General features: G+C 38.6%; 2 protein-coding genes across 2 annotated transcripts; both read left to right on the forward strand.

Moving 5' to 3' along the window:
- Positions 1 to 112: 112 nt before the first annotated feature.
- On the forward strand, positions 113 to 1,877 carry LOC116202485 (ubiquinol oxidase 2, mitochondrial-like). The gene is made up of 4 exons (XM_031534056.1): positions 113 to 552; positions 673 to 801; positions 953 to 1,441; positions 1,561 to 1,877. The coding sequence occupies exons 1-4, from the start codon at positions 220 to 222 to the stop codon at positions 1,618 to 1,620; spliced, it is 1,011 nt and encodes a 336-aa protein (XP_031389916.1). The 5' UTR covers positions 113 to 219; the 3' UTR covers positions 1,621 to 1,877.
- Positions 1,878 to 9,180: 7,303 nt separating this feature from the next.
- On the forward strand, positions 9,181 to 11,765 carry LOC116206205 (ubiquinol oxidase 2, mitochondrial-like). The gene is made up of 4 exons (XM_031539015.1): positions 9,181 to 9,611; positions 10,228 to 10,356; positions 10,725 to 11,213; positions 11,466 to 11,765. The coding sequence occupies exons 1-4, from the start codon at positions 9,273 to 9,275 to the stop codon at positions 11,523 to 11,525; spliced, it is 1,017 nt and encodes a 338-aa protein (XP_031394875.1). The 5' UTR covers positions 9,181 to 9,272; the 3' UTR covers positions 11,526 to 11,765.
- Positions 11,766 to 12,640: the final 875 nt, after the last annotated feature.

Genomic DNA, 12,640 nt, shown 5'->3' on the forward strand with positions numbered 1-12,640 from the left:
GCTATAAAGTCAAGTCTTCTCCATGGGTGGATGTTTCACACCAACAACAGATAATATCTAACCAAAAAAAGAAAATTATGTAAATTATCGTCCTATAAAACTGGGAATTCATATGGTCTCTGCCCGCAAGAACATTGTAACACGCAACTAGACAAGACAAGGACCAACAACTTCGCTCTCTACAACTCCCCAGTCGAGTTAATTAGCTCTCGCGTCGCCATGAATCACAATGCCGCAATGAAGCTGTCGGGGCTGCTATTGAGGCAGGTAGGCCGTGGGGCCCTCTCGACATCCACATTCCGTGCTTTTGCTACAGAAGGCTCGAGGCATCCAGGAGGCGGCCTCGCGTGGCTTGGAGCTCCGATGGCAGGAACTCGAACTAAGGCCACTCTGGCATCTCCCGATGCCAAGGAATCTGAGAAGGCAGCGGTGCTGCCGAGTTCTGCTGTCAGCTCGGACTCGGCCAGCAAGGCCATTGTCAGCTACTGGGGGATCGCTCCGCCGAAGGTGACCAAGGAAGATGGCTCGGCTTGGAAGTGGAACTGCTTCAGGGTACGCAACACTATAACAGCTAACTAGCAAGTAGCACCCATATTTATTGATTGTCCCGAAACATCATCATCGAATCAAGTTACTCGATATGCTTGTCTAATTACCGACTTCTGATGATAGCCATGGGAAGCTTACACGGCAGACGTATCGATTGAGGTGGAGAAGCACCACGCTCCCAAAACTTTCATGGACAAATTCGCTTACTACACCGTCCAAACTCTCAAAATCCCAGTTGGACTCTTATTTCAGGTACAATATTAGCTCTTGTAATCTTGAGACCAGAACCGAGCCTCTTTTCGATTCCAAGAGTTTTTGCTTCATTTCTATTCTTTTGAGAATGATCCTCCATATCGGGTCTGATCTTGATCTTCCTAATACTTGCTGATCGCGTCTAATGCAGAGACGCCATATGTGCCATGCCATGCTATTGGAGACCGTAGCCGCAGTCCCCGGAATGGTCGGAGGGATGCTCCTTCACTGCAAGTCCCTCCGGCGCTTTGAGCACAGTGGGGGCTGGATCAAGGCCCTGTTGGAGGAGGCCGAGAACGAGCGGATGCACCTGATGACCTTCATAGAGGTGGCCCGGCCCAAGTGGTACGAGAGGGCCCTCGTGTTTGCAGTCCAGGGCGTCTTTGTCAACGCGTACTTCCTCGCATACGTGATCTCCCCAAAACTCGCCCACCGCATCGTCGGTTACCTGGAGGAGGAGGCCGTGATCTCCTACACCGAGTTCCTCAAGGACCTGGACAATGGGACATTCGAAAACATGCCCGCTCCAGCTATCGCCATCGACTACTGGCGTTTGCCCCCGGACTCGACCCTCAGGGATGTGATCGTGGTGATCCGAGCTGATGAGGCGCATCACCGCGATCTCAACCACTATGCATCGGTAAGTATTGGAACTCATCTAGCTAGCTAGCTAGGGGAGATTTTACATTTTTTGCTTAAGGAGATGAATTGAAAGTTGAATTTAAGTTGACATGATTTGATTGGTATTGTTTTGTGCAGGACATACAATGCCAAGGGCAGGAGCTAAAGCAAGCCCCTGCTCCAATTGGGTATCACTGATTGTGGAAAAGTTGACGTGGGATTACGGAGTTAATTATTAGCTTCGTATTAATTTTTAATTTCTTTTTTCATCTGTGATGTCTTGTAAAGAGTTGTCAATATTGTTTTATTCTTTGTTCTCATGAATAAAAAGCCGTTGCGTAGGCTTTTATTCTCAGGTATTTATCAATTGATATCAATAGGAACTTGTACAAACATGTGTATGTGTAATGAGTGTGAACCATAATACATTCGACCAGTTGAAGGCAATTTATTCATCCTTTTCAGGTTTTATCGTTGGAATGGCGATAATGAGTCATAACAAAAGAAAAAAAAGAAGCAATCTACCCAAAAAAAAAAAAAAATTTTAATCCCGAAATAGTATTTCATTCAACATAAGAGGACAGTACAGATGAGGCACCTAATAGGTCCCGATGGCAGGATCCACCGGATAACACAAAAACACGAAAAAAATATTTACAAACTCCACCGCTTATTACAAACGCATACACAGACACTTGTTCTTGCTTTGAAGTTATGGTTAATACATTTAAAAAAATAGCAATTTAAGATAGTGCAACGCAGTAATTTACACTTTTATCTGGTAATCAAGATGTTCTAAACTTGATATTTGTTGATTATTCACGCCCCCTTAATTAGCTATTATAATTTATTATTTCATTGTACTAGACACATAAATCTTCATTGTAATTAATATATAAATCTTCATTGTAATTAATATATATATAGTTCAGTTTCGTAATATAGGCCTATAATATTGGCTCAAATTGACAAACATGATAAATCAAACGAGATGGAATTACGAGGAAGCAGCTTTAGTAAATATGTATATATATATATATATATATATATATATATCTTTTTTGGGTGAAAATTTGGTCAATATTGATCATCAGATGGATTTAAGTTGGGTCCTCAATTCATTGTCCGTTGATCTTAGAAGGTTAAGAGAGTGACAGAGAAGCTTATAAAGTGAAAATGAGCCTCGGGTATGGCCGAGCTTAGCGGAATCAGTTTGGTCTCTCAGGTAGTCTGGGAGAACTAACATTAATTAACATCTATTGAAACGCAAAGAATAAAAAAAAAGAAGAAAAAACGAATCTAGACGAAATAAAAAAAAAATTGCACTTGCTGACATATATACTGAAGCCCTCGGATGAGATCGATTCCAATTTCTTGATTGCAAATTGTGAATTCTGGATATTCATACTCCAATTTAAGGAGGTTTATGAAGACATTAAGGAACTTGAATGATGTTATGATAAGATTTTTTGAGTACATGCTCTCTTTTTTTCCCTGATGAATTCTGAGTATAGCCCTACTCTCTATAGGAAAATAGAAACAATATTAGGCATACTAGGAAGTATCTTTAGCTACTTGTATTATACAGCCGTGTAGTATTCCCCAAGCAATGTGAATGAGAAGTGCTCTTTATAGCTATTTGTTATTATAGTAGCCACAACCTTAAGCCTCGCAATAATTTGTCATTACCTGTTGGAGCGGTATCTCTCATTTATGAAAAATAGTGAAGGCGGTGTTGGAGGTAATCTCGCATGGAAAAATTGATAGGAAACCCATAGATTTGTAAGAGACAATGGTCTAATAATCTATTGGCTTAAGTTTTTGAATTGTGGATATATTAAAGTCCGAATTAGACCTGTGAATTTTTCCTAACAAGTGATATCAAAGTCCAATGTGACGATCACGGGGAAACGCACACACTATGCGTAGAAACCCACATCACACCAAGCCCGAGTGTGAAACTCGTGGCTAGTGAAGGGTTTAACAATTGATATCCGAGTATGGAAGTGGAATCCCGGCTCGAAGTTAGTTGTGTATAGTGTGTTACTTGCTGTCGTATTACGGGACTTAAGATGAAGTCCTCTATATAGTCGATAAGGGAGAGAATTGTTGGGGCGATTTTTCTCTTATATGAAGAATGGTGAGGGCGGGTGTTGGAGGTAATCTTACATAAAAAAGTTATAAGGAAACTCATAAATTTATAAGAGACAATGGTTTAGTAATCTATTGGCTTAAGTTTTTAATTTGCGGATAGATCAGAGTCCGAAGTAGGCATATGGATTTTTCCTCACATTGCCTCATTTCTCACAAAACGGGATAAGATTAATCAACAAAAAAACCTTCTCGAAGGCATACATCTGGGTAGAGTCACCAAAGAATTTTTTGAATCCACTTATGTTTTTTTTAAAATAAACATAGCATCGCCATAGGCCGTGTTATTAGTCACTGCTTATGCAGCTGTGTCTGGCGGAGGGAAAATTACTTGAATGATACAAAACCTTTTAAGTTGTAATGCGGATGGTATAAAATCTTTTATTTATTTATTTATAACAATTTGATACAAAACGTGTCAAATTATTTTAATAAAGTACAATCCGTCAATTTCCGTCCACGTCGTTAATAATTTCTGACATGGCACGTGACGTGGCAAGCCTTATGACACGTGGCTGAATGTCGTTAAGAATATCTGACGTGGCAAGTCTTATGACACGTGACTGAAAACTTTTAACATGATATAACAAATGGGTACAAAACCTTATTAAGATGTAACAAATTGGTACAAAACTTTATTAAACTGTAATGAAATGGTACAAAACTTTTTGTATGATGTAACAAATTGATATAAATAGTGGAACAAATGACAACTACACCTAATTAAAAAAATAAAAGGGGAGATCCCTATTGAATGGTGTTGCGGGATCTATGCATATCCAACGAGGGAAAGACCCGTATTACGATAATATGGAGTCATATTACCACGAGCGAAAAAAATATCTAATAGTATGAATTTACATTATAAATTTTGGTCTCTTTGGATTTCGAGAGAAGTACATAAGTTCGAAAGGAAATATTGGAAGAGAAAATAAAGGGAAGATCTTTGGGAAAATTACTTGAATGATATAAAACCTTTTAAGTTATAACACGGACGGTACAAAATCTTTTTTTTGGTAACAATTTGATACAAAACGTATCAAATTGTTTCAATCAAGTACAATCCGTCAATTTCCATTGACGCCGTTAAGAATTTCTGACGTGGCAAGCCTTATGACACGTGGCTGGATGCCGTTAATAATATCTGACGTGGCACGTGACGTGGCAAGTCTTATGACACGTGGTTGAAAAATTTTAGCATGATATAACAAATGGGTACAGAACCTTATTAAGATGTAACAAATTGGTACAAAACTTTATTAAGATATAGCAAATGGGTACAAAACTTTATTAAGATGTAATGAAATGGTACAAAACGTTTTGTATGATGTAACAAATTGATACAAATAGTGGAACAAATGATAACTACACCTAATTAAAATAATAAAAGGTGAGATCCGTATTGAATGGTGTTGCGGGATCTATGCATATCCGAAGATGGGAGGACCCGTATTACGATAATATGAAATCATATTACCATGAGCGAAAAAAATATATGGGGGATGTCCCGTTCCTTGAAGAGATGGCTCACGAGGCAGGCTTTCTTGTTGGCGCTCGGATAAAAAATTGGCCATGAGTCCGAGTGCGAGCCATCTCTTCAAGGAACAGGACATCCCCCAAGTCTTGTCCATAATTGTGACGTTAATTGTGTTAACTTGCCCTGTCATGAAAAATGGCAAAATTCTCAAGCGACGAGATCGTTACTTGTCACGTCAGAAATTTTTGGAATGAAAGATCTTCCATTTATTTTCTCTTTCAATATTTCCTTTCGAACTTATATACTTTCTCTCGAAATCCAGATGGACTAAAATTTATGATGCAAATTCATACAATTAGATTTTTTTTTCGCTCATGGTAATATGACAGAAAATTACTTGAATGATAAAAAACCTTTTAAGTTGTAACGCGGATGGTACAAAATCTTTTTTTTTGTAACAATTTGATACAAAACATATCAAATTATTTCAATCAAGTACAATCCGTCAATTTCTGTATTATCGTAATACGAGTCTTCCCATCGTTAGATATGCATAGATCCCATAGCACCATTTAATACGGATCTCCCATTTTATTATTTTAATTAAGTGTAGTTGTCATTTGTTCCGCTATTTGTATCAATTTGTTACATCATACAAAACGTTTTGTACCATTTCGTTACATCTTAATAAAGTTTTGTACCCATTTGTTACATCTTAATAAAGTTTTGTACTAATTTATTACATCTTAATAAGGTTCTGTACCCATTTGTTACAACATGCTAAAAGTTTTCAGCCACGTGTCATAAGACTTGCCGCGTCAGATATTCTTAACAGCATTTAGCCACGTGTTATAAGGCTTGCCACGTCAGAAATTCTTAATGGCGTTGACGGAAATTGACGGATTATACTTTATTGAAACAATTTGATACGTTTTGTATCAAATTGTTACAAAAAAAAAAGATTTTGTACCATCCGCGTTACAACTTCAAAGGTTTTGTATGTGTCATATGTTTATTTTTTTAAAATTAATATTTTGGTTTAATCCCGACTGTATGTAGCGGCATTCGTAATTTGTTTAATTGCCTATTTTCCCGCTGTAAGAATCGAAAATTTGGCTAGAAAACCGTATGTTGTATGGGCTATGGGAGAAAGCAGTTCGGAGTATATATATTTATTTGGATAAGTTTTGGGGGATATTTTTTTATTGCAGCCATGAAATTGCGAAGTATGATAAGACTTAAAAAGTTTTGTACAATTTCGTTACATCTTAATACAAGTTTTATACAAATTTGTTACATCTTAATAAAGTTTTGTACCAATTTGTTGCATTTTAGTAAAGTTTTGTACCAATTTGTTACATCATGCTAAAAGTTTCGAGCTTACATATGATTTGACTTGCCACGTCACGTGCCACCTTGCCACGTCACTTGCCAAGTCAACAGGTTTAGACGGCGTTAGCGGAATTTAATGGATTTGACTTTATTGAAATAATTTAATACGTTTTGTACCAAATTATTACAGAAAAAGATTTTGTACCGTCCTCGTTACAACTTAAAAGATTTTGTATCATCTAAATAATTTTCCCTTCGAACTTATGCACTTCTCTAGAGGGACCAAAATTTATGATGCAAATTCATACTACCAGATATTTTTTTCGCTCATGATAATATGACTCTATATTATCGTAATACAGGTCTTCCCATCGTTGGATATGCATAGCACCATTCAATACGGATCTCCCCTTTTATTATTTTAATTAAGTGTAGTTGTCACTTGTTTCGCTATATGTATCAATTTGTTACATCATATAAAACGTTTTGTACCATTTCGTTACATCTTAATAAAGTTTTGTACCCATTTGTTACATCGTAATAAAGTTTTGTACAAATTTGTTACATCTTAATAAGGTTATGTACCCATTTGTTACATCATGCTAAAAGTTTTCAATCACGTGTCATAAGACTTGCCACGTCACGTGTCACGTCAGATATTTTTAACGGCATCCAGTCACGTGTCATAAGGCTTGCCACGTCATATGCTACTTCAGAAATTCTTAACGGCGTCGACGGAAATTAACGAATGGTACTTGATTAAAACAATTTGATACGTTTTGTATCAAATTGTTACAAAAAAAATTATGTACCGTTCGCATTACAACTTAAAAGGTTTTGTATCAATCAAGTAATTTTTCCTCTCGCGGATACTTAACTAGTTTTTGTTAGTTTTTCTCTGGACAGTACTTAACTAGTTGACGGAGCAAAAGTTGGACTTGCCTACCTCTACATTATTAGTTCGTGATACTTCACCTTATTATGATGAGAGAAAGAAAAATTGTAGACGAACATGTTAGAAAATTGCCACTTGGCAAACAAATTCAATGACCTTAGCCCGAATCTGAACCTCCACGCATTATTATCATTTATTAATAATTTTCTTTTGGCCCAAATTGGTATATATTAATTTATTAGTATATATAAAAATAAAATTAATCTATGATTTGATAGCTGTATATTTTATATTCTTGCTCCCCAAGAATTATTCTTTGGAATTGCCTTGCCATAATTGGTCACTTTTCGGGCAGAAAATACCAAATTACTAAAATGCTAGCGAGGTGCTCAAGGTGTAAATCCCCTATTACCAAAAACCAATTTGGTGTAGCTGTGTTGGTAACACGCTAGTATTTCAAGTTCTAGGTTAGAGATTTAAAGTACTCCGACTATAGCATCGGATGAGTTGTATTCCTCTGAGCTTAGGCCATCGGTTTTGGTGTAACTATGGCTCAAATTAGACATTTTACGCGGGATTCAAATTCTAGGGCTGGCTATGCCGGTTGCCCCCCCGACCCCTATTACTTAGCAAAAAATGTCATCGTACCAAAATATAATAACTGAAAAATAAATATTGATCTAACATAAATTAAAGTGTTCGAAAGAAACAATCTGAAAGTTGAAACAACTATATTTAAAAAATATACTTGAATTAGCGGAAATAATTTTTATAAATGCCTATTAAATTTTCAACTATTAAAATTAATTAAATCGTGATTTTCAAATAATTCATTAAACACTACTTTTACTTAAAAATCAATAAATAAAAAAGAAGCAATTCTTCAACCATAGCAACCCTCACAAATTAAACATAAGTCTCAAAATGGCACACATATATATCACATTTCCTGCTCGAGTATGGTACTTCCACATTCCAGTCAAAATTTCATCCAGCCATTAAATTATCATTGACAACATTACAATGAGAAAACATATTTTTCCAAGAAAACTATGCTTATATGCATGTAGATGAAGAACGATAATCCTAAAGCGTTTACTAATACGTAAGGCGGGTTCTGCAATGTGCATATCTCTATGTAAAGAGATCGATCAAAAGAAAATTCTAGGATTTATTGAAGCTTTCTTTCTTCCCGAGTATCGCCTGTCCAATAAGAGGAAATCAAGTTGTCCAATATGGTGCCTATTGTACCAAAATTTTTTGATGGTCCTATTTCGTCATATAACATGAGATGCAAGAATCAAATTGTAACAAACGAGAGAATGAGTATTAATCACTTAAATAATTATCATAATGATTCTCAATTATATAAGTTATTGGTTCTTTTTCACTACATTATTATAATGTAAGGTTATTTAAGATTCTCTTCGATTGCACTGGTATCTTGTCCACGTAATTGTTAGCCAACTCATACATTCACTCTCAAATGTAAAAATTATCGCATGGTTGCCGAACACACGTAGAATGGTTAATAGCAAATAAGGTATTCTCAATTGAACAATTGGGGCAGATCTGCACTGTCCATATAAAATTCGGTACTAGATTTACAAATCTTATGGTCAATGATGAATCAATATTTTTGGGCTATAAGCGAGACACATAAATCTAATGAAATAAAATTTTTAATAATTAATAAAGAAGCACGAATGATATCTTGCTCGTAAATTTAATGAAATAAAAATTTTAATAATTAATAAAGATTACGAATTACGCCATTTGGAATAGAGTGTGAAACCTCTTTTCCCTACGGGATCAGAGGCGAAGAAAAAATAATCCGGACTGACAATATAAAATTGGAGTGTGGGACCCACAGGCGGGAGTTATAAAAACCCGCCAAAAACCCTTACGTTTCCTCGTGAGATAACCAAAGAGCCTTCCGAAACGTCTCTGACAAACATCCTCGCAAACCCTTCCACATTCTCGCATCCGTCATAGATGATGATGATCGGCCGCAACGGTGGCAGGCTGGCTGCGGTGGAGCAACGCTTCTTCACCATGGCGGTCCTGCGCGGGGAAGCTCTGGTGAAGACTGGTCCTGTATGCACAACGACGGTTTCATGGGTCAGGGCTCCTGCGATCAGGCTGAGGAATGAAAGCTCACTTACTCTAGGAGACAGGGCCGAGCAGTCGTATAGCTGTGATGAGAAGACGGCGGAGGGAACTGGATCAGCGGGAGCAGGCGGTGAAGGGAAAGGGATCGTCAGCTATTGGGGCGTATCGGCTGCTAAGGTCACCAAAGAAGATGGAACTAAGTGGAAATGGAACTGTTTCAGGGTATTGGGCTAATTACATTCCTCCCATCTCTCTATCTCTCTATAGACTTAATATGTTAACTTGTGTGAATCATTGGATCTGAATATTGTTTGTATGAAATTCCTCAGGGTTAATTAGGAGGCCGAGTATGGTGGCTGGAGGATGCAGCCACGCAATTATTTTTGTCTAACGAAAAGAAATCGTTCAATCCTTAGGAGAAATTTTTGTTTTCGCCCCCGTTTCATGTCAGCTCCGATTTTCTCGTAAAAGGGGGCGTATGATATCAGGCGTTGAACGGTATGGTGAAACTATGAAATTCTGTCAACGATTCGATTAGGCATAGATGTGATGAAGAAGGCAGACTAGGATTTTCAACATACAAGAGCATCATTCATTAACTGAGCTTTAATATGATACAATCATTTTTACTTGAGTTTCAAATAATATCACATCTATATAGCTCTTATGACCGTTTCATCTGCATCAATTTGGGCCTGGCAAGAAATAGTATCTGGCAGAGGTAGGTTCATCATCTTTATATAACTCCTCGAGGTCTTAGTGCATGTTGGACCCTTTTTTCTCATATTCTGTCAATCTTTGTAACTGATGAATGCTATGGTTTTGGGGTGAATTGAAGCCATGGGAGACGTACGAGGCGGACCTGTCAATAGATCTGAAGAAACACCATGCCCCCTTGACCTTCTTGGACAAGCTGGCCTTCTGGACTGTCAAAGCCATGAGATATCCTACTGACATTTTCTTTCAGGTAACCTATATTTTGATGTACATATGTTATATGTGGATATTTTTGTTTGACCAGTTCAAAGATAGTCACCATTAATTGATACAGAGGTTCTGCTTGGTCTGATTTAATGTGCCAAGCATGAGTTTTTGGATGTGTCGTGCACTGAAGTCATCAAGTTCTACAGTTCATTTAAAAGAGATTAGATCACACATCGGTCGATTGGTGATATCACAAATGCATCTATGTTTTAGCATCAACTATTTGCCCTGTTGACATTAGTGCAGCCATGTGCTATCGGCATGATTATAGGGGAAAGTAGTTTATTTTTCCCCGAAATTGTACAAGAACGGCTTTCAGAACATAGTATAACAATTCCCTCCATGTAACAGAAAAGGTATGGTTGCCGAGCAATGATGCTCGAGACAGTGGCGGCAGTGCCCGGGATGGTAGGTGGGATGCTGCTGCACTGCAAGTCCCTGCGCAGGTTCGAGCATAGTGGAGGATGGATCAAGGCCCTGCTCGAGGAGGCCGAGAATGAGCGCATGCACCTCATGACCTTCATGGAGGTCTCCAATCAACGGTGGTATGAACGGGCCCTCGTATTTGCAGTGCAGGGCATCTTCTTCAATGCCTACTTCGTCGGGTACATGATCTCCCCCAAGTTTGCGCACCGTGTGGTTGGGTACCTGGAGGAGGAGGCCATCCACTCTTACACAGAGTTCCTTAAGGAGCTGGACAATGGCAACATCGAGAACGTCCCTGCACCTGCGATTGCTGTTGATTATTGGCGCCTGCCCCCTGGTTCCACCCTCAGGGATGTCGTAATGGTGGTGAGAGCCGATGAGGCTCACCACCGTGATGTGAACCACTTCGCATCGGTAAGGTTCCTCCCTTGGAAGATTCTTTTGCAGCATTGGTTCAGACATTTCTGCATAAATCTGCCTAGATACCATGAGAATAATAGCATCATTACGGTATCATTCCAGTGTAATTCGATTGTTGTGATCAGCAGCGTACCTAAGATAACCAAATGTGGCTATCGGAATTGGAATCGCATGCACATGCTAGTAGGGTCTATCTGATGTTGTCACTTGTTCCTCATTGGCTTTCTTTTGCAATGAACTGTGCAGGACATACACTATCAGGGTTGCGAGCTGAAGGAAGCTCCTGCACCTATCGGCTATCATTGAGAGGAGAGGTCTTCGACACCGGAGGGTAGGCGTTGTATGTAGGGAAGTATCTGAATGTGTTCAATTGGTAAACATACCTTCCTAAGTAACGAATAACTCCCATTGCTGGTTAATGTATTTTCGGGACATCGTCTGTGATGTAAATGCTGTTTCAAGAGTTCATGATCATGAACTCAATTAAGAGCAACGGATTATAGTAAAAGTGCTTGCGGTAATGGCAACCTGACTCTGTCCATCGCATGTTTGTCTTTTTTTCGTGATCACTCGAGATACATAAAATCCTTTTTTACCCTGCAAGGAATCCAGGAAAATGCACGAATGAGAAACATTCACTGTGGAAATATTGATGGAAGCTCTTATCAAGGCGATATTCCCATCGTTATGCATACATTCGGTTGTACACTTTGCAAGAAACAACAGTGCAGCGGATGATGCCATATGATATATATCCACTTCCATGCTTTGTTTTCTACATTGAAATTCAGCGGATTAAATCATGGGATGCTTATTACCTCGTACTCGTGGTTGTGGAAGATTGTAAGAGGCGACTCCTTCAAAATGGGTCTCTCCTCGGACAACAGCTCCAAGTTAACCATCCTCTACCAGTTCCTAAGTGGATCATGCACTTGTATGCCTCAGCTCGTGCTGAACAGGTTACTCATCCTGAGCCGAGATATTTGTTGCAGAGCATCCATTCTCCTGAAGTAGAAATTGGATACAAAACCATCTTTGTTTCTCTCCACCAACGGTTCATTCATTGATTCATCCTAGGAAGCTCAAAATCATACATATAACATTAGGCATAAGGTCTCCTGCAAAGGGCCAGATGCAAGGCCAGATTCCACCCATTGCGCAATCGATCGAGGTGAACGAGACAAATGATTCCGTTAGGTGAGCATCGTGTTGGGGGTATCCCTCCTATTTGGATTTGGAGGAAGAGATGGGCTTAATATTATTGGGGATTTGATCGGGTCTTTAAATTGCCCAAAATCCAACATCGAGAGCTACTCTTTGTCAGTAATATAATCAAGAATGGGGGGCAGCAAATCAGTTTGCCGCAGAGCAGCCGTATACAAGCTGCAAGGTAGCAGCTAACCAGCTGGAGATCAGCGGCA

This window comes from Punica granatum, chromosome 4, assembly GCF_007655135.1.
Source record: "Punica granatum isolate Tunisia-2019 chromosome 4, ASM765513v2, whole genome shotgun sequence".
NCBI lineage: Eukaryota > Viridiplantae > Streptophyta > Magnoliopsida > Myrtales > Lythraceae > Punica > Punica granatum.